At 42.7% G+C, this 27,002-nt stretch overlaps 1 protein-coding gene across 5 annotated transcripts in view; it reads left to right on the forward strand.

Annotated features, from left to right (window-relative positions):
* LOC106568689 (activated CDC42 kinase 1) overlaps positions 1-16,551 on the forward strand; it is a 183,282-nt gene extending 166,731 nt beyond the window's left edge. For 4 of the 5 annotated variants that reach the window (XM_014139250.3, XM_014139248.3, XM_014139247.3 and 1 more), the window contains 3 exons: positions 11,280-11,375; positions 11,888-12,015; positions 12,426-16,551. In XM_014139250.3, coding sequence (XP_013994725.1) covers positions 11,280-11,375; positions 11,888-12,015; positions 12,426-12,432 — 231 coding nt within the window. In that variant the 3' untranslated portion in view covers positions 12,433-16,551. Of the gene's footprint in view, positions 1-11,279; positions 11,376-11,887; positions 12,020-12,425 lie in introns of those variants that run through there. The other variant, XM_045693832.2, reaches the window with a different exon arrangement.
* The last annotated feature ends 10,451 nt before the right edge of the window (positions 16,552-27,002 follow it).

Here is a 27,002-nt window from a genome sequence, read left to right on the forward strand (position 1 = left end):
GACGTGGAGGAGGCCGTAGGAGGGCAACAACCCAGCAGCAGGACCGCTACCTCCGCCTTTGTGCAAGGAGGAGCAGGAGGAGCACTGCCAGAGCCCTGCAAAATGACCTCCAGCAGGCCACAAATGTGTCTGCTCAAACGGTCAGAAACAGACTCCATGAGAGTGGTATGAGGGCCCGACGTCCACAGGTGGGGGTTGTGCTTACAGCCCAACACCGTGCAGGACGTTTGGCATTTGCCAGAGAACACCAAAATTGGCAAATTCGCCACTGGCACCCTGTGCTCTTCACAGATGAAAGCAGGTTCACACTGAGCACATGTGACAGAGTCTGGAGACGCCGTGGAGAACGTTCTGCTGCCTGCAACATCCTCCAGCATGACTGATTTGGCGGTGGGTCAGTCATGGTGTGGGGTGGCATTTCTTTGGGGGGCCGCACAGCCCTCCATGTGCTCGCCAGAGGTAGCCTGACCGCCATTAGGTACCGAGATGAGATCCTCAGACCCCTTGTGAGACCATATGCTGGTGCGGTTGGCCCTGGGTTCCTCCTAATGCAAGACAATGCTAGACCTCATGTGCCTGGAGTGTGTCAACAGTTCCTGCAAGAGGAAGGCATTGATGCTATGGACTGGCCCGCCCGTTCCCCAGACCTGAATCCAATTGAGCACATCTGGGACATCATGTCTCGCTCCATCCACCAACTCCACGTTGCACCACAGACTGTCCAGGAGTTGGCGGATGCTTTAGTCCAGGTCTGGGAGGAGATCCATTACATTTACATTTACATTTAAGTCATTTAGCAGACGCTCTTATCCAGAGCGACTTACAGTGCCTTGCGAAAGTATTCGGCCCCCTTGAACTTTTCGACCTTTTGCCACATTTCAGGCTTCAAACATAAAGATATAAAACTGTATTTTTTTGTGAAGAATCAACAACAAGTGGGACACAATTATGAAGTGGAACGAAATTTATTGGATATTTAAAACTTTTTTAACAAATACAAAACGGAAAAATTGGCCGTGCAAAATTATTCAGCCCCTTTACTTTCAGTGCAGCAAACTCTCTCCAGAAGTTCAGTGAGGATCTCTGAATGATCAAATGTTGACCTAAATGACTAATGATGATAAATAGAATCCACCTGTGTGTAATCAAGTCTCCGTATAAATGCACCTGCTCTGTGATAGTCTCAGAGGTCCGTTTAAAGCGCAGAGAGCATCATGAAGAACAAGGAACACACCAGGCAGGTCCGAGATACTGTTGTGGAGAAGTTTAAAGCCGGATTTGGATACAAAAAGATTTCCCAAGCTTTAAACATCCCAAGGAGCACTGTGCAAGCGATAATATTTAAATGGAAGGAGTATCAGACCACTGCAAATCTACGAAGACCCGGCCGTCCCTCTAAACCTTCAGCTCATACAAGGAGAAGACTGATCAGAGATGCAGCCAAGAGGCGCATGATCACTCTGGATGAACTGCAGAGATCTACAACTGAGGTGGGAGACTCTGTCCATAGGACAACAATCAGTCGTATACTGCACAAATCTGGCCTTTATGGAAGAGTGGCAAGAAGAAAGCCATTTCTTAAAGATAACCATAAAAAGTGTCATTTAAAGTTTGCCACTAGCCACCTGGGAGACACACCAAACATGTGGAAGAAGGTGCTCTGGTCAGATGAAACCAAAATCGAACTTTTTGGCAACAATGCAAAACGTTATGTTTGGCGTAAAAGCAACACAGCTCATCACCCTGAACACACCATCCCCACTGTCAAACATGGTGGTGGCAGCATCATGGTTTGGGCCTGCTTTTCTTCAGCAGGGGCAGGGAAGATGGTTAAAATTGATGGGAAGATGGATGGAGCCAAATACAGGACCATTCTGGAAGAAAACCTGATGGAGTCTGCAAAAGACCTGAGACTGGGATGGAGATTTGTCTTCCAACAAGACAATGATCCAAAACATAAAGCAAAATCTACAATGGAATGGTTCACAAATAAACATATCCAGGTGTTAGAATGGCCAAGTCAAAGTCCAGACCTGAATCCAATCAAGAATCTGTGGAAAGAACTGAAAACTGCTGTTCACAAACGCTCTCCATCCAACCTCACTGAGCTCGAGCTGTTTTGCAAGGAGGAATGGGCAAAAATGTCAGTCTCTCGATGTGCAAAACTGATAGAAACATACCCCAAGAGACTTACAGCTGTAATCGCAGCAAAAGGTGGCGCTACAAAGTATTAACTTAAGGGGGCTGAATAATTTTGCACGCCCAATTTTTCAGTTTTTTATTTGTTAAAAAAGTTTGAAATATCCAATAAATTTCGTTCCACTTCATGATTGTTTCCCACTTGTTGTTGATTCTTCACAAAAAATTACAGTTTTATATCTTAATGTTTGAAGCCTGAAATGTGGCAAAAGGTCGAAAAGTTCAAGGGGGCCGAATACTTTCGCAAGACACTGTACAAATTGGTGCATTCACCTTATGATATCCAGTGGAACAACCACTTTACAATAGTGCATCTAAATCTTTTAAGGGGGGGGGGGGGGGTTAGAAGGATTACTTTATCCTATCCTAGGTATTCCTTAAAGAGGTGGGGTTTCAGGTGTCTCCGGAAGGTGGTGATTGACTCCGCTGTCCTGGCGTCGTGAGGGAGCTTGTTCCACCATTGGGGTGCCAGAGCAGCAAACAGTTTTGACTGGGCTGAGCGGGAACTGTGCTTCCTCAGAGGTAGGGGGGCCAGCAGGCCAGAGGTGGATGAACGCAGTGCCCTTGTTTGGGTGTAGGGCCTGATCAGAGCCTGAAGGTATGGAGGTGCCGTTCCCTTCACAGCTCCGTAGGCAATCACCATGGTCTTGTAGCGGATGCGAGCTTCAACTGGAAGCCAGTGGAGAGAGTGGAGGAGCGGGGTGACGTGAGAGAACTTGGGAAGGTTGAACACCAGACGGGCTGCGGCGTTCTGGATGAGTTGTAGGGGTTTAATGGCACAGGCAGGGAGCCCAGCCAACAGCGAGTTGCAGTAATCCAGACGGGAGATGACAAGTGCCTGGATTAGGACCTGCGCCGCTTCCTGTGTGAGGCAGGGTCGTACTCTGCGAATGTTGTAGAGCATGAACCTACAGGATCGGGTCACCGCCTTGATGTTAGTGGAGAACGACAGGGTGTTGTCCAGGATCACGCCAAGGTTCTTAGCACTCTGGGAGGAGGACACAAGGGAGTTGTCAACCGTGATGGCGAGATCATGGAACGGGCAGTCCTTCCCCGGGAGGAAGAGCAGCTCCGTCTTGCCGAGGTTCAGCTTGAGGTGGTGATCCGTCATCCACACTGATATGTCTGACAGACATGCAGAGATGCGATTCGCCGCCTGGTTATCAGAAGGGGGAAAGGAGAAGATTAATTGTGTGTCGTCTGCATAGCAATGATAGGAGAGACCATGTGAGGATATGACAGAGCCAAGTGACTTGGTGTATAGCGAGAATAGGACAGGGCCTAGAACAGAGCCCTGGGGGACCCCAGTGGTGAGAGCGCGTGGTGCGGAGACAGATTCTCGCCACGCCACCTGGTAGGAGCGACCTGTCAGGTAGGACGCAATCCAAGCGTGGGCCGCGCCGGAGATGCCCAACTCGGAGAGGGTGGAGAGGAGGATCTGATGGTTCACAGTATCAAAGGCAGCACATAGGTCTAGAAGGATGAGAGCAGAGGAGAGAGAGTTAGCTTTAGCAGTGCGGAGAGCCTCCGTGACACAGAGAAGAGCAGTCTCAGTTGAATGCCCAGTCTTGAAACCTGACTGATTAGGATCAAGAAGGTAATTCTGAGAGAGATAGCAGGAGAGCTGGCCAAGGACGGCACGTTCAAGAGTTTTGGAGAGAAAAGAAAGAAGGGATACTGGTCTGTAGTTGTTGACATCGGAGGGATCGAGTGTAGGTTTTTTCAGATCCCTCAGGAGACCATCCGCCACCTCATCTGGAGCATGCCCAGGCGTTGTAGGGAGGTCATACAGGCACGTGGAGGCCACACACACTACTGAGCCTCATTTTGACTTGTTTTAAGGACATTACATCAAAGTTGGATCAGCCTGTAGTGTGGTTTTCCACTTTAATTTTGAGTGTGACTCCAAATCCAGACCTCCATGGGTTGATAAATTGGATTTCCATTGATTATTTTTGTGTGATTTTGTTGTCAGCACATTCAACTATGTAAAGAAAAAAGTATTTAATAAGATTATTTCTTTCATTCAGATCTAGGATGTGTTGTTTAAGTGTTCCCTTTATTTTTTTGAGCAGTATATTTATCAGAGTTATTGACCTCACAATAAGCCAGATTTGAGTAACTTGAAGCAGCAGCCGCAGCACAATCTATCGGAAATGGACAGCTCATATATACTGAAAGTAGGCAAATTCAGGTAGGCATAATTCATTTCAACCGTCTTCATTTTAATTAAACTTTACTAACAACAAGTTGGCTTTGTGTTGGAGCATATTTCCTTCTAGTTAATAAATAAAAGGTAGTCCTACCTGTTTGACAGACGAAATTAGGCTAATAGTCTAATAGCTCGGCTAGGGGTGAAAAATCCCCCAATTTGTGCCACAGTTCAGACTACCGATAGATGCTGCGGTCAGTCAAAATGGCCAAAAAGGGAAAAGGTGCAATGTATTCAAGGTTTAAGTCATCTAAAGTTTTATATGTCTAACTCAGAATCACAGACCTGATTTGCCCTAACAAAAAAGCATCCGGACAAATATATAAATGTATTATAATCCACATAATTCAAACGAAATGAGCAGTAGCAAGAAGAGACTGTATATGCTAAAGACAATCAGAAAGAATGTGTCTTTAACCCTACATTATAATATAACTGATTTTGAACAAAATCCAGGAATGAGTGAGTCACTCAGCCCTATGTTTCTGTTCCTGCATCTGTTGCCTATTTGAGTGTTTGTTTTTAATATCCTAGTGATTCTGTGATCACCAAGCCTCATGCAACCGCAAAATGTTGGATAAAGCAATTTCACAAGTCCGTCTGTTTTTATTTGTTGCTATTCTGTATTAAAGGCCTTACTTTTTTTTCTCTCATTAGAACAGACTCTCTGGTATTATTTAAGTTATTTAGTGTTGTTTACACTGTTCCAAATGGGCAGAAAAATAATATTGTATTCTAACAGCACCTGTTTGTCATGCAACAGTATCTCTTGCGCTTTTGACAATGATTTGAAATGAGGCCTAACTCACATGATATGCCTAAAATACTTATATCCACTAGGCTAATAAATAATCACATTTTTCCTTTTGATTATTTAATTAACCTATATCATGTTATTCAAGTTATCCCTCTGGAGCACATGCAAATGTGAGTTGTGAGCTGGAGTGACAAAATGTATTACAATTGAATTTGAATGATGAGGATGAAGAAGAGGGTGATTGAATTTAGAAAAATAGTGTAAGAATTGCTCTTCCTCTGTTCCGTGCCCACACTCCCAAAATGTTTTGGTTTTTTACTTTGTCCAAAGATGCTGTAACTAGGCTGTAGCCAATTACTTACTAAAACTGTTGTTACACTAAGGTTTTTATTCTAAGAGAAACAAAAATGTTCTGTTATTTTCCATTATATTCTTAAAATATGTGTTGACTGAATATAAGCAAGTGATGTCAGCTCAGTGATGGCAAGGCCATAAAGCCTCGACTCCTAAGCACAGATAAAACTCAAAAAAAGGTTTCACATTTTCAAGACCTGAGCTATTTAATGGATGCGTTTTATTTATTACATTTACTTGTGAAATGTTTCAGACTAGATAACAACAATAGAAAGAAGCATCTGGTGGCATTGGTAGAGAGTCAGGCGGACTGAAAGTGCACTGTACTGTAAGTACGCAACAACGCTGTGGACCTTTCCAATAAATTGGAATACAAATGAAGCCATCCACCCTTGATGGGCTATGAGCAGGACAATAGACTCTGATACATTTAAAGTTCCTAAACTTGGCTAATGGTTGTTTCTGAGGCATGTCACTTCACCCATCTCTTTGCATAGTCCATCACATGCACTGTTTTCTAACCTCATCTGGATGGATCCATAACGAATTACTATGCGGTTGGTGCTGCTTTGAGACAAGCATGGGGACTGGTCTTGATAAATCAATCTGATTTTTATTTTCACTACATCCCCATTTGGATATTGGTTAGCCTACAATTAGGCTGTGGAAATGTTAGGATTATTTTGCTCTTCAGTCGCTTAGTAGCGTAGGCCTACTCCCAACCGGTCTCGTTGTACAGCGCCCTATTTTCCTAACGGAAACCATGAGGCCTACATAGGCTACTGTAAAATGCATTTTTGTTTTTCTTGGAATAGAAACACCATAATATTAATCAATTTAATTAAGCAAAATGTCTAACAGTATAATTAGCACAACAATACAATAACAATTTGCAAACAAATGTATAATCGATCCCATATTCTAACAAAAAAGGTTTTAAAGTCTCGTACAGCCAATATACAAACAGTCAAATGCATTTGTGAATTCATTCGCCTTACCCGACTTTGCGGTTTATTCAAGGCTCCCTTATTTTATTTTATAACTAAAATGCTTGACTGTATTTAAAGACATGGATGACTTGTGTGCTGTGCGACAACATGCACAAATTAATGATTTGATTGATATACTGTATATTGAAGTAGGCCTTTATGCCAATAAGTAAGTTACGTTAAAATGGCTACAGTAAACAGCTCCATGTCATTAGGCCTACAGCTCCATGTCATTTCAATAACTTCATTTTAATAAAAACCTTGAACCCACCTGTCCCTGACATTTCCTAAATATTTATATTTTCCACTCTAGCTGTAGGCCTACATAAAGATAAATATGATAAAAGACTAAAACTTCCTGAGCATTTCATCCTCCAAGCGCCATGAAGGTCTACTGCGCAATATGGATATTAACAGTAGAATAGACGGGACTCGATGAGTAGCCAACCAATAGCCGCCAGTCTAATAAATCTATTTAATATACACAATCACAAAGAAATCTTTTTTTTTGTAAAAGGAGGTCATAAAAAAATGGTACTAAGACAATTTATTTAAAAATAACAGAATAGCATGTATTTATCTGTGCTATAGTAGCTGAGGCTATGGCTGTGCAATGTCAATGAAATTAACTTGTTAATTTAGCAGACATCACATGCTTATATTCCCCAGCCCTTTACAAAATGATGGAATATAACAGAATACAATAGAAAGGATATTTTCCCCAAATCTGTATTTGCTGATTGTAATCAGTAGGCATGTAGCTGTGGTTATTCTATGAAAACATTATATTTTGAAAGAGAGACCATCTGTAAAACATTTTGTGTTTGGCAAAACTAGGTTCATTAAAAACCTTGGCATATGCTCTTTCGGATAGGGTATAGCAATCAAAGCATCTGACCTGCATGGACCTCTGTTGGATTATTTGGAAAAGTAAGCAAGCACCAACACGCTTCATGAAGACGCCCTCCAAGATCCCCTCTGGTGGTCGAACTAGCATTAATGGCAACAATGGCTGATCGTAAAATACTATGACTTCATGCACGCCAACATGCCATAACAATCCGCAGCATCCCGCAAGCTGTGCTGCTGTATGACGCAACTTTTAAATGAGGACCCACTGTATAAGCACAAGCAAAATCCTAGAGGAAAACCTGATTCACCAGACACTGGGAGATTATTCATCTTTCAGTAGGCCAATAACCTAAAACACAAGGCCAAATCTACACGAGTTTCTTACCAAGAGTTACAGTGGCCGAGTTACAGTTTTGACATAAATCTACTTGAAAATCTATGGCAAGACCTGAAAATGTGTGTCAATGATCAACAACCAATTTGACAGATCTTGAAGAATTTTGAAAGGAATAATAGGCAAATGTTGCACAATCCAGGTTTTGGTTCTACTAAGTATTGAATGTGAATACTTAAATTTGCAAACATTTCTAAAAACGTGTTTTCACTTTGTATTGTGTGTAAATGGGTGAGAAAATCTATTTAAGCAATTTTGAATTTAGGTTGTAACACAACAAAATGTGGAATAAGTCAAGGCGTATGAATACTGTATATTATAGGAAATAGAGTGCCATTTCAGACTCAGCCGTTGTTTTGTTGTTGCATGTGCCATCATTGAACAGGAGGGGGCAACAGAAGGCAATTCTTGACCAGTCTTTACATAACACTCCTGTTTAGGCACTGTTTGTGTCCTTACTGTTTTGTTTGCTTGCTTGCATCTACTCCTTACTGGTGGATTGATTACTTCCTCACTAAACTGAAATTCAATATTACAAACTGTAACCAAATTGCAATTGATGTATAACAACCAAATATGTAATTTGTGCACAGACCACTTGGGTGATGGATATACTGTGCAAAAAGTATTGGAAAAGGATCAATAGGGAGTCTGGATTAAAGCAGTCTGTCAGTCACTCACTCTCACTCATTAAAGCTAGTGATGCACCGCTATGACATTTTTGGCCAATACCGATATCCAATATTTTCCTTGCCCCCCAAAAAATGATACCGATATATGATAGCCGATATTTAAAAAATGGCGGCATTTTAAGCATTCTAGTACAGTTAAATAGTTAGACCACTGCGTCCATGTGTATGTGTGTTAAGGCACTGCATCTCAGTACATCTCACTACAGTCCCTGGTTCGAATCCAGGCTGTATCACATCCGGCCGTGATAGGAAGTCCCAAAGGGCGGCGCCCAGCGTCGTCGGCCGGGGTAGGCCGTCATTGTAAATAAGAATTTGTTTTAACTGACTTGCCTAGTTAAATAAAGGTGGTTACACACACACAAACCAAAAAGTTATTTTGTTAATAACATAATAATTTAAGCTTTCATAAAAAAATGTATATAGTTATTACACATTGATTACACTATCACTCGTATTTGAAATGTCACAACGATTCATCGATACGTATGCTATGATGCTGGTAAAGTTGTCTCGTGCACCTACAGTGCTGGTCATAAAAAAAAGCTAGCTAGTTCATGGATGCCAACAATGTTCTTCCACAAAAACAGCAAAACGAAATAATCTGTTCCAGTAGCTATATTTAGCTAGCTAAATATATAGCTAGGTGTCATCATCTAAAATAATAGATAGAGGTTAGAATTTTTGTATATAAAATCAACAAGACAATTTATTAATTTGACAAATCTGTTGAAATGACACTGGATGTGTTATACTTTAGAATTGCATTAGGTGCATACTTATTTCACGGTACAACCTTACCTATGGATTGGGGTATCAGTCTACTCCGTGACACCCAGAGAACATTAGCTTCGTAGCTGCAATAAGGGACTCTGAAACAACTGTGAATTGAGCCACATTTATTGTCAACCTTTGTGTATTGAACACTATTCCCGAGGAAAAACAATACTGCGTGGATGTTTTGGAGTATGATAACTCTGAGGAGGACGTTGGGAAAAAAATATCGTGGTTATTGAGTAGACTGATACCCCATTTCATTGATCCCCAATCCTTAGGTAAAGCTGCACAGTGCAATATGAATGTCAATACACACAATAGGCTGACTGGGGAGGTGATTTCCCAGTCACAGTCCCGCGATAAACGCTACAACGCTAATATTTGCGTGAACTCTTCACAGTTGTGTTCTGTGGGTGTCAGCGAGTAGACTGATACCCCATTTCATTGCTTCACATTCCAACCGTGTTTAACATTATATAGTGTAAATATGGCATGATTCTACCTACTGTAACATTCTGCATCACTTTCAAAGAGGTACTTTTATTTTGAAGGCAAACCGCAAATTCCACTTGTGCCTAATCCGTATTGTGGCTAGCTTCACAACACATAACGCGGTCTGGTCGAGCGTCACTAGCCAGATGAAGCTAGCTGGCTGCTTATAACGTTAGCTTTGGGCAACAGGGTTAAGTAGCTGGCTAGCTATTTATTTTCATGAACTGAAGTTCAATTCCAGTAGGCGAACAACAAGTGGCTACCTAGCTAATACTTACTCACAAGGAGTCCTAAATCATTGCTAAGAACATTAGAAACTGCAGTTATTTTCACTAGTCATTGTTTTCAGGCTGGTTGTATTGGTGCTAGCTAGGTGCTAAAGCTAGCTAGCTACCCCAAAGTTGCGGTCGAACAACTAATGCTTTATTACCAACGCCGTATTGCAAACACGTCGTTCGTGGCCGGTGATTGCTTGTTTGCAGACTTTTTTTGTACAGCTTTGGCAGTGCTACTGATAGTAGTGGTGGCACTTGGCTTGCACGTGCAAGTTCAGAACACACAACATTTTATAATATAACTGTTATTTGACGTGTCAAATTCAAAGCTTATTTAATGTGTCAAATAGTGTTATTGTAAAATAGTGTTATTTGACTTGTATCTTTTTTGACACGCAAAGACCCAAACTCTGTTTCATAGTATGTCATGAAGCTAATAGCAGTGACACTATTACTGTGTAACTCCGGTAGGGCAACATCTGAAAAATAGCGCACTTGGTAACATTAGTGTGTACCGATGCTCGACCAGTCATGAAAGCCAACATCACATCACCCACGACAGAATGGTTGATTGTCAAGGGCAATGAATTCCATTATCTTGGCGTTAATGGATTTCGCCTTCGAGTTGAATCGCTGAAATGTTCTTACTCTTTTAAATGACTGCTTGATCCACACAGCAGACATTGTGGGCTAGGTAAGGAATGTTGTGTTGCACGTGTCGCTCAAACTTTTATGTGGCGTCATTACATTATGTACCTATGTTATATAGGTATGCACGTCAGCTTTGACATCGGTTTTGCACATCAGCGTTAAACTAGACATCGGGCCGATACTGATGTTGTGATTTTTAGCTAATATTGTCAGATTCCGTGCATCCCTAATTAAAGCACTCACTCACTCTGTCATTATAGAATTTACTCACACGCAATTTGATTCTCTACCCTTCTCCAAAAGTGTGCACTCATTCACTCCCTCATGCATTTAACAGCATTGGATTGGTGCAAGGATGGCTGCAGACACTTTCCACCATATTCCTCACACCAGTCTATTCCTTTTAAATCCATTAGGGGGAGTGTATTAGTGCACACTTCGGGATAAGGGTAGAGAAACGTAATGTAGCCACACACTCACACCTAAAGAATGACAGACACTCAAAAAAAGCATAATTTAATTACTCTTTTGGAAAGTTTTTGTTTATGTTGTTTTGATTGACAGCAGAGGACTGCCGAGCTGATTGGTCAGTGTAGCAGCAACATTGACCTAATTTGTTGTTTGTGTGGCATCCACAGGTGCAGGAGGCGGTCCATGGCGTGACTATAGAGGAGTGTCAGACAGCCCTCCAGAACCACAACTGGAACGTGCAGAAAGCTGTGCACTACCTCAAGGTAGGGGCCCTTGGCGGTAGTACGCTATTACCTTGCCACACTATTGAGCTGTACTTTGTTGGCCTGGTTACACATCCACCTTATTCATTGCTGAAACCGTACTGGAAAGGATCATGCGGATGCAAAAAATCTGATTACAGCACAGTTTGAGTGTGCACAATAGTGTATAAAGGGTCTATTATACCAGTGATCACCACAGCCCTAGTAAACCTTCTACAAGTCAAGAGTAAATAATTAGATCTGAGCCTTAGGAAGTTGTGTGTAAAAGTTGAGTTGACCCACAGTTGGAGAGTTGCTGACTAACGGAATAGTAAAACTTATGAAAAAATATTCACATGCAATATAAACTCTCAAAGATTTATAAACAGGCAGTTTATGTAGATTGTGTGACTTCATTTTTCTTTAGGACGTTGTGCAAATAGAACAGCACTAGCTTAAAAATGGGATTGAAATATCTGATGACGGATACATAAGTTCTGATGGTGAGTTGTAACGGATCCTGTTGCTCTCAGGTTGAGCAGCTGTTCTGTCTTGGCCTGAAGACCAGGACGGAGTGTCTCAAGGTGCTGGAGATGTATGACTGGAACCTGGAGGTGGCCAGCACTCAGCTCCTGGACTCCTACGGCTCCGTCCGGCAAAGGTAAAATAGGGACCCCATGGAATTTAGGAGAACCTAACCCTGCTGGTGTAGGTTTTTGCTCCAGACAAGCAGGCATACAACTGGGACATGTTCAGTAGGGCACACTCACTGTTACAAAATGTTTTTAAATTAAAAATGTAAATGAACTTTTCTTATTGGACACGTCAAGGTAGTCCCCATTTCAGTCAGTTTTATTCAGTTTGGTGCAAGACACTGATTCTACTAATCAAGAATCAATTAGTTGTGTGTTGCTGCTTGGTCCAGCCCTATAACCTCTGATATACTCTGTCTATCCACAACTTCAACTGTATTGACTCACGTTAATCTAGCACCAAATAAACTAGATGGAATTGTGAATTTACTTTGATTTGTTTTCGAAACATCAAAATAAACCTCTCCTCCGATTGCAGGCGGTGACCGATGTCACAAGGAGCAACGGCTGAGTCCGTTCAGAACTCTTTTCATACATCAGTGGTCTTTGAAGGGGCGGAGTCTGCTCCCGATTTTCCAGATGCATCCAATATGCAGTCTTGCCCACACTGAGGACCTGGAGGCTAACCCGCACTAACACCGAATAGGAGCGGAAGTCTGCTTAGAACGCAGGGAGTGGAACCATACTCTTGAAGGGACCATGTTGTCTGCTGGTCCCTTACCTATATATAGCTCTGCAGTGAAGGAAAAATCTCCTCTATTTCGGTGCTGGTCTACCCAATTCAGTTATCACTGCCACAATACACATTTGACCAACTTAGATTACCCCTTTGTGTTATTACTAACTTATATGAATCAGGGTCGTGTTGCATCCCTTTGAAAATCAACAGAAACTGCAGTACCATAGAAAAAGAGTAGACCTCTCCTCTGCCAAATCACTCCCCTACACCCCTACTGTATGTGTGCTGTGTTAGGCTCCTCGGTTTGGATAGGGACTTTGTTTTCGGGTTGTCAGCATCTTTCTGCTGCTATGCCCGCCTTCCCAGGCCTCCCAAGGTGCTCTAATGGGGTTCAGCAGAGGTCAAAGTTCAAAAAGCCCACCTGGAAGGAGAGAACGAATATTAAAGAGAACTAAACAATATGCAGCTGGTCCACGTTTAAGTCGACTCCTTCTTTTATGTTCTGTTCTACAGAGTTCTATTTGATTTGTATTAAGGAGAGGAATTACTTTTTTATGCACACATACAGTATATTATATATAAGAAGAGTTCAGATGTTTTGAGTTTATATATTTGCAGCGAATATGCGCTGAAAGTTGGTGGTTTTTGTTTTTAGTCTTCTGTTCTTTCATATATTTTTGCTTTTGAACCGGTCGTTTGAAAAGGGGGACATATTGAAAACGTTCAACTCTCTTGAGATGTTTTATTTTCATTTGATCAGTTATCATTTGATCAGTTATCAGTTTATGTTAGAATGTGCTCCCCCTGAATTGAGTTCACTTGTGGCTCTAAGTGCTATTAATTTGATCCACTCCAAATGTCCATTTAATCATTCCCTACTGGTGTACAGAACTATTTAACACCTGACTCTTTTTTTGTGCTCCCTCTATCTACTCTAAGCACTTTTCCCACACAAAACTACTGTTGAAAATGGCCCACTGACTTAATTATTTTCAAAGCACATTGATACTTAAATAATTAATTAAGAACGTTGCCAGTGCTCCAGGACAAAGATTCCCCCGAGCAGAGACAATACCCCTAGTAACTAGTCTTTACCTCAACTATTAGGAGCTAAAACCTTTAGTCAGCACCCATAGGTTGCAGAGAATTTTGAGGGGAAGAAATGTCAGTACTGGCCCTCGTTGGTTACTCACATCCAGCACATGCAAGATCCAAAATGTCACAATACTGGATTAGACTCGGCCAATAAAGTATGCAGACCTCTCAAAACCTAGAGCAAACTGTATTGTAAAATGTTTAGAGTGTCTGTCTTCGATGTATTTTCTATACTGTGCTATCCTCTATATTTATCATAGACCAGTGGAGCAGAGATTCTGGAATGGTTGCACGCAACCTGCTGGTTTTCCGTGTGTTATGATTCAAATTATGTTTTTGAACATTAAGATATTTTATAGTTGATTCCAATATGTAAATAAGTCTTACCTGAGAAGGCCTGTAACTGATCTCAAATCAGTTAGAATTCCAGCACAGACCAACACGGTTAAACCAGTAGACTCCTAGTAGACCACTCCGTCCAGTGTAGCGGGCTTGCAGGCTGGTCTTTCCCCAGTCTTTCTGTAGTCACTGTACCAATTTGGACGTTTGACTGGGTTTGTGCCTGTCTCTGTGTGTGAAACAGACTGTCTAGACATTCTCCATTGTCTGTCTGTGAACACAGTGTACTGTCTCATAAACTCTTTGCTCATGTTCCAAAACTCAAACTTTGTCTCCTTGCCCTGTTCTTTCAGTCGTTTGCCCTCGCAGATAAGGTCTGGATGTGTTAAATCAATTTGACAGTACGCCACATAGCCTATTGCAGGGTTTAACTTCTTGGGGCTATGTGGGACGCTAGCGTGCCACCCGTGGTGCACCCTATCAACAGCAGGTGCATTTCAAGAGCGGCAAATTTGAAACCAAATAAATGTCAAAATTCAAATTTTTCAAACATACAACTATCTTACACCCTTTGAAAGATAAACATCTCCTTAATCTAACCACGTTGTCCGATTTCAAAAAGGTTTTACGGCGAAAGCATAAAGTTAGATTATGTTAGGAGAGTACATTGACAATAGCTGTGTGTAATGTTTTGTCAATTCAAAGACGGGCATCACCAAACCATAAAACCAGCTAAAATGATGCACTAACCTTTTACAATCTCCATCAGATGACACTCCTAGGACATTATGTTAGACAATGCATGCATTTTTAGTTCTATCAAGTTCATATTTATATCCAAAAACAGCGTTTTACTATGGCATTGATGTTGAGGAAATCGTTTCCCTCCAATAACCGGCAGTCAAGTCAGCACCACAAATTAAATAATTAAAATTAGAAAACATTGGTAAAATATTATATTGTCATTTAAAGAATTATAGATTTACATCTCTTGAACGCAATCAACTTGCCAGATTTAAAAATAACCTTACTGGGAAATCACACTTTGCAATAATCTGAGCACTGCGCCCAGAAAAATATGCTTTGCTATACAGACAAACGGCCATGTTGGAGAGATCTAAAATCGAAAATACTATGTAAATAATCCATTACCTTTGATTCTCTTCATCAGATGTCACTTCCAGGAATCCCAGGTCCATAACGAATGTAGTTTTGTTCAAAAAAGCTCATCATTTATATCCAAAAAGCTCCGTGTTGTTAGCACATGATCTAAGCCAGCCGGACTTCTCGTCATGAACGAGGGGAAAAAATATATTTACGTTCGTTCAAACATGTCAAACGTTGTATAGCATAAATCATTAGTGCCTTTTTTAACCAGAACATGAATAATATTCAAGGTGGACGAATGCATTCTCTTTTATAACGTATTGGAACGAGGGTACCCAACATGAACTCGCGCGCCAGAGTCTAATCGGCCATCACCGTTCCATGGCTCTTGTTCGGGCAGATCTCACAGTAAAAGACTCAAAACACTTTGTAAAGGCTGGTGACATCTAGTGGAAGCAATAGGAAGTGCCAAAACATTAATCAACCCCAGTGTGTTTCAATGGCATAGGCTTAAAGGTAATTCAACACATCAGGTATCCACTTCCTGTCAGAAAATGTCTCAGGGTTTTGCCTGCCAAATGAGTTCTGTTATACTCACAGACACCATTCAAACAGTTTTAGAAACTTTAGGGTGTTTTCTATCCATATATAATAAGTATATGCATATTCTAGTTACTGGGTAGGATTAGTAACCAGATGAAATCGGGTACGTTTTTTTATCCAGCCGTGAAAATACTGCCCCCTAGCCCCAACAGGTTAATAGAGTGAGGTAATCTGTCTTACCTACCCTCCCTTAAAGATTTATGCAAGCCCATCCTCAAAGGGCTGCGGTAAAGGGTACAAGTTTTTGGTTTGGAACACAGCCATTGTTGAACTTTTTCTGTACGCAATAATAATTATCCTCTTCCAAACAGTCAAGGCCATCCAGCCGTGACAAAAAGAGAATGCTTCCATTGCTGTGAACTCCTTGATATACATCAAAATCCATGTTGTAGTTCCAAGTGTTTAGTGGCGCCATCTTCTGATGTCACCATAAGGCGACCCTGTCCCCATGTCTTACACCGTTGATATAATTTATACCAAGCTGCTGTAGTTGTAGAAGGACTGAAGCAACCTTGTGGTATTATTACCCAAATCAATGTTCTCCTGTTCATGTTTTTTTTTTAATGTTTTATGGTTGTATTACCTTTTTGTTGGTTTGTTAGTTCAATCCGACGTACCTGTACCAATGTACTTTCCCAGAAAGTGTTTTATTTTCACATGGTTGTACAGTAGATTTTCCCCCTGGGTGTTCGGAATTGTGCAAGAGGGCAAATGCAAGTTAATGCTGCCGATCTCAAATGTATAAATGTATTTTTTATTAAAGAATTCACTTTTTTTTTTACCTTGCTCTCATTACGTCTGATTCTTTCTCTTGGAACATCTTGATGACCGTTGATTGGGTAGCATTTAATATACAGCGAGGAAAGTGCCAATTATCACGCTCTTATTTTGAAGTCAGAAGAGCATCTTACACAACACTTAGAAGAATGTGCAGCTAATTACTCACCTAGGACTAATTAGCAATAATGAGCTAAAGGGTAGCCTGACAGCTCTGTATGCTCTTAATTTAGCTGAAAGAGAATCTGTAACTACATATTTTTGATAAAGCCTCAAATGAAATGCACTTAGCTAGCTTTGGGGCATCTTACTCAAGTCCCCTATGACATGTGCATTGTTTGTTTACACCGAAGGAACAAATGGCCAAATCGATGTTTACGGTTTAATTTCAGTCTATGTGCATGAAATGTGTGTATAGTAAAGTCCACCTTCTGTGAGTCTTGTGTTTGTGCGCGTATCCACCCTTTAATGGCCTTGGTTTGTGAGTGATCAATCTGAATCAAATAGGTTGATTGACTCAACCTCTTGACAGATGGCTTTGCTCTCTACAAGGACCCAGACCTTGATTATATTGATCCTAGTTTTTCCATTATAAATTAGTTTTCCTTATTATAAAACTATACCACTTGTGTTTCAGAGTACATGAAGTGATCTTCCTTTATACGACTTATATGAAAATGTCCCATTTGTGTTTTATGATACAGTGGGATTCCTGATGATGATTTAAAATGACTCGCAGTCGATAAAAAGGAAAATGTAACTTTATTATGCAATAAATATGTCAGTTATGTAGCTACGGAGTTGCTTGTTATAAATATCGGAGGTTGTCATTTCCAAGATAGAGGGCCTCATACACACGCACTGCCACTCTCTGGGCTGCTGAACTTTTGCTTACTAATGAAAAGTGTGTGTCCTCCATTTGTCTTTGTGATGTGTCTGCACAGTATGGTTGCTGTTCCCAGGCAAAATTATTAATATCTGTCGTCCCAATCATTATGGGCTAGAGGAGGCATCGGCGTCAGAAGATTCCCCAGAGAAATTATTTTGTTTCTCGCAAATAAAAAGCTAGAAGAGGAAAGGATGGAGAGGAAAGATTTGTAGAAATAAATTGAATCAAGTAAAATGTTATGTCATATGCTTGAAAAAAACTGGTGTAGACGAACAGTGAAATGCTTACTTGCGGCCCCCTTCCCAACAATGCAGAGAAAAAAAGAGAAATAATAGAAAAATAATAACACGAGGAATAGCTAAATGCACAATGAGTAACGATTGTTACGATCTGCAGGGGTACGAGGTAATTGAGCTAGATATGTACATATAGGTAGGGATAAAATTTCTAGGCAACAAGATAGATATAATCAGCGTATGTGATGAGTTAGTGCCAAAAGAGTCAATGCAGATAGTCCCGGTAGCTATTGGTTAACTATTAAACTAACTATTTAGCAGTCTTATGTCTTGGGGGTACAGTAGAAGCTCTACAGAGTCCTGTTGATTCCAGACTTGCATCAGTACCGCTTGCCATGCGCTTGCCATGCGGTATGTGGTGGTTAATTTCTGTATTTACCAAATGAGGAGAGAGACAAACTTCACACACCAGTCAGAGTTATACTTAAACTACATCTTTAATAATAAGAGCTTTGCAATAGCACTGACTTTCAATGATGCGCCATTTCTAATGAACCAACACAAAAGTACAAAGATCTTTTATAGCCAAGATACACCCCTCTCAACCTATATGACTAACAACAGTTACATAGAATGGTCACAAGGTTAAGATTTGTATGAAAGATATCTATAAAACTAGCAGACAGTTACTGCTGTGTCAACAGTTTTCATTGTATAGACCACTGTCTGGCCCTCCTACTCCAAACTGGAACCGTCTCTCCCTGGTACGGTATAGAACAGAACCATTAGCTCATGTTCTCTGGAATGCTCTTTAGGCTTTACATTTACATTTACATTTAAGTCATTTAGCAGACGCTCTTATCCAGAGCGACTTACAAAATGGTGCATTCACCTTATGATATCCAGTGGAACAACCACTTTACAATAGTGCATCTAAATCTTTTAAGGGGGGGGGGGGGGGTTAGAAGGATTACTTTATCCTATCCTAGGTATTCCTTAAAGAGGTGGGGTTTCAGGTGTCTCCGGAAGGTGGTGATTGACTCCGCTGTCCTGGCGTCGTGAGGGAGCTTGTTCCACCATTGGGGTGCCAGAGCAGCGAACAGTTTTGACTGGGCTGAGCGGGAACTGTGCTTCCTCAGAGGTAGGGGGGCCAGCAGGCCAGAGGTGGATGAACGCAGTGCCCTTGTTTGGGTGTAGGGCCTGATCAGAGCCTGAAGGTATGGAGGTGCCGTTCCCTTCACAGCTCCGTAGGCAATCACCATGGTCTTGTAGCGGATGCGAGCTTCAACTGGAAGCCAGTGGAGAGAGCGGAGGAGCGGGGTGACGTGAGAGAACTTGGGAAGGTTGAACACCAGACGGGCTGCGGCGTTCTGGATGAGTTGTAGGGGTTTAATGGCACAGGCAGGGAGCCCAGCCAACAGCGAGTTGCAGTAATCCAGACGGGAGATGACAAGTGCCTGGATTAGGACCTGCGCCGCTTCCTGTGTGAGGCAGGGTCGTACTCTGCGAATGTTGTAGAGCATGAACCTACAGGATCGGGTCACCGCCTTGATGTTAGTGGAGAACGACAGGGTGTTGTCCAGGATCACGCCAAGGTTCTTAGCACTCTGGGAGGAGGACACAAGGGAGTTGTCAACCGTGATGGCGAGATCATGGAAGGGGCAGTCCTTCCCCGGGAGGAAGAGCAGCTCCGTCTTGCCGAGGTTCAGCTTGAGCTGGTGATCCGTCATCCACACTGATATGTCTGACAGACATGCAGAGATGCGATTCGCCGCCTGGTTATCAGAAGGGGGAAAGGAGAAGATTAATTGTGTGTCGTCTGCATAGCAATGATAGGAGAGACCATGTGAGGATATGACAGAGCCAAGTGACTTGGTGTATAGCGAGAATAGGAGAGGGCCTAGAACAGAGCCCTGGGGGACACCAGTGGTGAGAGCGCATGGTGCGGAGACAGATTCTCGCCACGCCACCTGGTAGGAGCGACCTGTCAGGTAGGACGCAATCCAAGCGTGGGCCGCGCCGGAGATGCCCAACTCGGAGAGGGTGGAGAGGAGGATCTGATGGTTCACAGTATCAAAGGCAGCAGATAGGTCTAGAAGGATGAGAGCAGAGGAGAGAGAGTTAGCTTTAGCAGTGCGGAGAGCCTCCGTGACACAGAGAAGAGCAGTCTCAGTTGAATGCCCAGTCTTGAAACCTGACTGATTAGGATCAAGAAGGTCATTCTGAGAGAGATAGCAGGAGAGCTGGCCAAGGACGGCACGTTCAAGAGTTTTGGAGAGAAAAGAAAGAAGGGATACTGGTCTGTAGTTGTTGACATCGGAGGGATCGAGTGTAGGTTTTTTCAGAAGGGGTGCAACTCTCGCTCTCTTGAAGACGGAAGGGACGTAGCCAGCGGTCAAGGATGAGTTGATGAGCGAGGTGAGGAAGGGGAGAAGGTCTCCGGAAATGGTCTGGAGAAGAGAGGAGGGGATAGGGTCAAGTGGGCAGGTTGTTGGGCGGCCGGCCGTCACAAGACGCAAGATTTCATCTGGAGAGAGAGGGGAGAAAGAGGTCAAAGCACAGGGTAGGGCAGTGTGAGCAGGACCAGCGGTGTCGTTTGACTTAGCAAACGAGGATCGGATATCGTCAACCTTCTTTTCAAAATGGTTGACGAAGTCATCCGCAGAGAGGGAGGAGGGGGGGGGGGGGGGGGAGGAGGATTCAGGAGGGAGGAGAAGGTAGCAAAGAGCTTCCTAGGGTTAGAGGCAGATGCTTGGAATTTAGAGTGGTAGAAAGTGGCTTTAGCAGCAGAGACAGAAGAGGAGAATGTAGAGAGGAGTGAGTGAAAGGATGCCAGGTCCGCAGGGAGGCGAGTTTTCCTCCATTTCCGCTCGGCTGCCCGGAGCCTTGTTCTGTGAGCTCGTAGTGAGTCGTCGAGCCACGGAGCAGGAGGGGAGGACCGAGCCGGCCTGGAGGATAGGGGACAGAGAAAATCAAAGGATGCAGAAAGGGAGGAGAGGAGGGTTGAGGAGGCAGAATCAGGAGATAGGTTGGAGAAGGTTTGAGCAGAGGGAAGAGATGATAGGATGGAAGAGGAGAGAGTAGCGGGAGAGAGAGAGCGAAGGTTGGGACGGCGCAATACCATCCGAGTAGGGGCAGAGTGAGAAGTGTTGGATGAGAGCAAGAGGGAAAAGGATACAAGGTAGTGGTCGGAGATTTGGAGGGGAGTTGCAATGAGATTAGTGGAAGAACAGCATCTAGTAAAGATGAGGTCAAGCGTATTGCCTGCCTTGTGAGTAGGGGGGGAAGGTGAGAGGGTGAGGTCAAAAGAGGAGAGGAGTGGAAAGAAGGAGGCAGAGAGGAATGAGTCAAAGGTAGACGTCGGGAGGTTAAAGTCACCCAGAACTGTGAGAGGTGAGCCATCCTCAGGAAAGGAACTTATCAAGGCGTCAAGCTCATTGATGAACTCTCCAAGGGAACCTGGAGATAAATGATAAGGATGTTAAGCTTGAAAGGGCTGGTAACTGTGACAGCATGGAATTCAAATGAGGAGATAGACAGATGGGTCAGGGGAGAAAGAGAGAATGTCCACTTGGGAGAGATGAGGATTCCAGTGCCACCACCCCGCTGGCTCGATGCTCTAGGGGTATGCGAGAACACGTGGGCAGACGAAGAGAGAGCAGTAGGAGTAGCAGTGTTATCTGTGGTAATCCATGTTTCCGTCAGCGCCAGGAAGTCTAGGGACTGGAGGGTAGCATAGGCTGAGATGAACTCAGCCTTGTTGGCTGCAGACCGGCAGTTCCAGAGGCTGCCGGAGACCTGGAACTCCACGTGGGTCGTGCGTGCTGGGACCACCAGGTTAGAGTGGCAACGGCCACGCGGTGTGAAGCGTTTGTATGGCCTGTGCAGAGAGGAGAGAACAGGGATAGACAGACACATAGTTGACAAGCTACAGAAGTGTTGTTTCTTGTATTATTGTCTCCTGTGTCTTTAGAGAACTGTTTCACTTTGATATCCTTTTTCTTCTGTCCTGATTTTCTCTTTCTTTTCTTCTGTTAACTAGATATTCTTTGTTGTTCTTCGTTAGCTAGCTAGCTTCTTCCAAAAGAGTCCCTAGCAACTGCTTAGCAACTGGTAAACAATTCAGCTTGCTAAGATAACTACAATTTTATGAAAAATAGTTATTTTCAAAAGCCTATCTTCTTTGTTTGTTGCTTGTTTTTTCTCCTATTCAGTCTTGCAGTTTTCTTTTGCTTTTTTCCGATGTACTTCACTCTAAAAACCATGTAAATTTCAATATTTGTAGGAGCTCATTTTTCAGCTGCTGCTGCTCAAATTGGAGTTCCGGAACACCTTTCTTTGGCTTTATTACCCAAAGACATCATAAATCTCCTCTGTCAGTGCTATCTCATAGAGGCCCTCCTCAGTAAAACACACACACAATAGTTAACAGAATACTCTATTCTGTCGAATAAAACAAACATTATAATGCAATACAAGCATTATAACACAATCTTGCAATTTCCACGACAGGTAGCAGAGAGAGAACAGTCTATGACTTGGGTGGTTGGAGTCTTTAACCATTTCTAGGGCCTTCCTCTGACACTGCTTGGTATAGAGGTCCTTGATGGCAGGGAGCTCGGCCCCAGTGATGTACTGGGCCGTACGCACCACCCTCTGTAGCATCTTGCGGTCGGGTGCCAAGCATTTGCCATACCAAGCGGTGAAGCCACCAGTCAAGATGCTCTCAATGTTGCAGCTGTATAACTTTTTGAAGATCTGAGGGCCCATGACGAATATTTTCGATCTCCTGAGAGGAAAGAAGCGTTGTCGTGCCTTCTTCACGACTGTGTTGGTGTGTGTGGACCATGATAATTCCTTAGTGATGTGGACACTGGAATTTAAAGCTCTCTACCCTCTCCAGTACAGCCCCATCGATGTGGATTTGGACATGCTCGGCCCAGGATCCAGGGAGGTGTTCAGTCCCAGGGTGCTGAGCTTAGTGATTAGCTTGAGTGTGGAACACTGAGCTATAATCAATGAACACCATTCTCATGTAGGTGTTCCTCTTGTCCTGGTGGGAGAGTGCAATGTGGAGTGCAATAGAGATTGCATTACTGTGGATTTGTTGGGGTGGTATGCGAATTGTAGTGGGTCCAGTGTGTCTGGGCTGATAGTGTTAATTTGAGTGATGACCAGCCTTTTAAAGCATTTCATGGCTACAGATGGGAGTGCTACCGGGCGGTGGTCATTTAGACAGGTTACCTTGACCTTCTTGGGCACATGGACTATGGTGGTCTGCTTGAAACATGTAGGTATTACAGACTGGGTCAGTGAGGTTGAAAATGTCAGTAAAACCATAACGGTAACAACATAAATCTCTCTCAAAACTTATTGTTCTCTTCTTTCCTCTCAGTCCAATCCTGCGGATTTCTCATCTCCCCAAATGGTTGATTCAGTAATTCAGCCATCTGATCAAATCAAATCAAAGTTTATTTGTCACGTGCGCCGAATACAACAGACCTTACAGTGAAATGCTTACTTATAGGCTCTAAACAATAGTGCAAAAAGGTATTAGGTGAACAATAGGTAGGTAAAGAAATAAAACAGTAAAAAGACAGGCTATATACAGTAGCGAGGCTATAAAAGTAGCGAGGCTACATACAGACACCAGTTAGTCAGGCTGATTGAGGTAGTATGTACATGTAGATATGGTTAAAGTAACTATGCATATATGATGAACAGAGAGTAGCAGTAGCGTAAAAGAGGGGTTGGCAGGTGGTGGGTGGGACACAATGCAGATAGCCCGGTTAGCCAATGTGCGGGAGCACTGGTTGGTCGGCCCAATTGAGGTAGTATGTACATCAGAACGCAAACCTGTGTGCAAAGCCATCATTGACATCATAAATGCATGGTTTGTGTGAAAATATACATGAAATGTACATATCTCAAGATGGTCTTCGGCCCCAGACGCCACCTGACATCAATCATATTGCTCTAAAAACAATGCCATCACTACCGAATGCTGGCAAAATAATGACAGACTGCTCTGGGGAATGGTTAGCTAAAATGTTGCTGTTGTCCCCAACGCTACTCAAACACGCAACCTTTTGATTGCTAGACAGTCGCGGTATACGCTCAGCCATCCTCCCTGACCAGCCACCCTACTTTATTTTCTGTCTAAAGTAACCAGACCATTAGTACATACATCTTGGAGTAGCACAAAAATATGTATAAGGTCCTTCACATGGCTCTGAGGCCAGGCTGGTTATCTGGGTCTGATCTGCCCATATTATCACATTTTTTTACACTTTCAGTTCCTAATATCAGTCAAGTATGCATTCATTGTATTTCAATTTACCTTGTCCCATTTAGATGACATTGACTTCGCGCACTCATTGCTATGATCAATACTTTTTTATTTAACCTTTATTTCACTAGGCAAGTCAAATTCTTATTTACAATGCCTACTCCGGTCAAACCAGGATAACACTGGGCCAATTGTGCGCCAACCTATGGGACTCCCAATCACAGCCGGATGTGATTCAGCCTGGATTCGAACCAGGGACTGTAGTGATGCCTCTTGCACTGAGATGCAGTGCCTTAGACCGCTGCGCCACTCAGGAGCGAGTTTACTGTTGGAGGCTCTCTCTCTTTGTTTGTTTTAGTCTCTCACTCTCATTTTCCCTCACTCTCTGTGCCTCTCCTCCTTTAATTTGTCAGTTAGCTGTGAAATTGAACTAGTAGTCGACTGTGCTTTAAAAACAATATTTTTTTTATATAGGCAGAGCAGATGATTTAGCGAGCGCAGTCACTACTTGCCAGCGCCACTTCCCCTCTTCATGATCCCTTTCTTATAACTCACAAAGTTCAGTCACCGGGCAGTCCCATGTGTCTTGCCCCTTGCTCTCTCTCTCTCCCTCACTGGCTATTTCTCTTGCTCTCCCTCGCCCTCTGTCATTTGCTATCTTTTGAGTAAAGTGTGTACAGTTCCTAAATGAACAATGGGATTGACTGTACCGTGGTGAAATTCTGTATACATCAGCATAGTCTACCGACTTTGTGGAGGAGTGGGTCTGCATGCATGTGTGTTTGTTTGTGATGTATACATGCAATCATTGCCTTTATTTGAGTTTGTGACAGGTGTGTGTGTGTGTGTGTGTGCGTGCGTGCGTGCGAGAAAATGTGTTATGGTCTGTGTGTGTCTGGCTGACTGGGGCCTCTTCAGACTGGGAGTCCTCTTAGAACCCTCTCCATGCTCTGAGTGAGAGACAGCAGAGCAGCCGTTGAGTGAATTGGAGTGCCTGGGGAGGCGATCAACAAGACCACAAAGCAGCACTCCACTTTGCACCAGAGGAAAAGGCAAACCAGTAATGAGCAGAGAGACTGGTGGGATTATGTGTTGTCAAGCCAAAGTCCCCACTGCTGGTTTATTGATCAGGCACATGGCCGGGCAGCCCACCGACCACCATTGACGTATAGAGTCCTGCATGCAAGGGCATTGAAAATTAACTTCTGCAAGGGAAAGTATCACTTAAAGCTGCAATATGAAACTTTTTGGGCAAGTCTAAGAAGCGGTAGAGCTGGTCTATGTGCGTTATTTCTATGCTTTCCATTCTAAAGTTGAGTTTTTTTGTCTTTTACATTCAGTTTTATCCACCAGCTTCAAACAGCTGAAAATGTTTTGGTTATGGATAATATATTTCATACGTCAGTTTAGATGATGCAATGCTTCTCTACACTATACTTGCTTGTTTGGAACATAAACTAAAATTAAGCGAACTATTAGAATTTTAGCAACCAGGAAATGGAGGCGCGATTTCTGCATAGTGCCTCTTTAATCATTGCGCAAATGAAAAAGTGTGGTTAATCATGTTGTTTTCCTTGTGGTCAATCATGTTGTTGTTGTCTTCCCTGTGGTCAATTGTGTATATTTACAGGTATTTACATAAAACACTAGGTTACAAAAGGTTAGAATTCAGGTTACAAAAGCTGAAATTAATTGATGGCATACTGACTGCCGAGCCATCATGGAATGAACCTTTGAGGCCTAAATCACAAGGATAGATGACTTACTCCCTTATTCATGCTTTATTCCGCATTAATTACATGTTTATTAAGCGCTAATAAACATTACATTCACAGATTGTTTAGTCGCATGGACTATGCTCAGCAATCCCATCACTTGCTATTTTATGAGGGCCTTATCCAAGACAGTACTCAAGCGATATGGATAATATCTCATACATGTTATTGGCATGCATGTTTCTTCTACCTCGCTCCTCTCATGTATACAATTGGATTCCTCCATGCCGACTGACATTTGATGTTCTGTGGCATGATATTTTCATGAAAAACATTTTTGGCTGAAAACATCTGCACCATCAAGAGCATCCCGACCGGTTGCATCACCACCTGGTATGGCAACTGCTCGGCATCTGACCGTAAGGTGCTACAGAGGGTAGTGCGGACCAGTATATCACTTGGGCCAAGCTTCCTGACATCCAGGACCTATATACTAGGCGGTGTCAGAGGAAGGCCCAAAAAATTGTCAAAGATTTCAGTCACCCAAGTCATAGACTGTTCTCTCTGCTACCATACGACCAGCAGTTATGGAGCGCCAAGTCTAGGACCAAAAGGCTCCTTAACAGCTTCTACCCCTAAGCTATAAGACTGCTGAACAATTAATCAAATGGCCACCTGGACTATTTACCCCCTCTATATAACCTTGTTGTTACCTTTTTTTTTTCTTCATTACTTTATTTAGTAAATATTTTCTTGAACTGCATAATTGGTTAAGGGCTTGTAAGTGAGCATTTCATGGTAAGGTGTTGAATTTGGCGCATGTGACAAATACAATTTGATTTGAATTTGCGATGCACGCACCCACACACACAGCTCCAATTGCTATTATATATGTATATCATAGCATTGATTTCCATTTATATGACTGAGACAGTGTGTGGATATTTTTCCTCAATGAGCCCTATATTAATGATTTGTGGCCAATATTGATGTTCATACGTCGATGGAGATTGTGGAAAGACCCCCAAGGCTGTTCCATTCTATCCTGGTCTTTGTTTGTCCACCACAGAACAGAACACAGCAAACCCATAGAGCCAAAGTGAACAGATGAGGTCAACAGAGAACATAACAGAATGGACAGAACAGGAAGCCGTTTTCCGTAGTAGTCCGTAACAGCAGGATACAGTTATTTAGTGGGTGAGATAATTTCATAGATGGGATCCAGTTTCGGCCCTTATCTTCCATATGACCATGCATTATGCATTAATGCTACCGAACCAATATATAGGATGTGGCAGTGTTAGCCTGCGGCCACAAATATATTTT

The sequence above is a fragment of the Salmo salar genome, chromosome 14, assembly GCF_965601325.2.
Source record: "Salmo salar chromosome 14, fSalSal1, whole genome shotgun sequence".
Classification (NCBI taxonomy): Eukaryota; Metazoa; Chordata; class Actinopteri; order Salmoniformes; family Salmonidae; genus Salmo; species Salmo salar.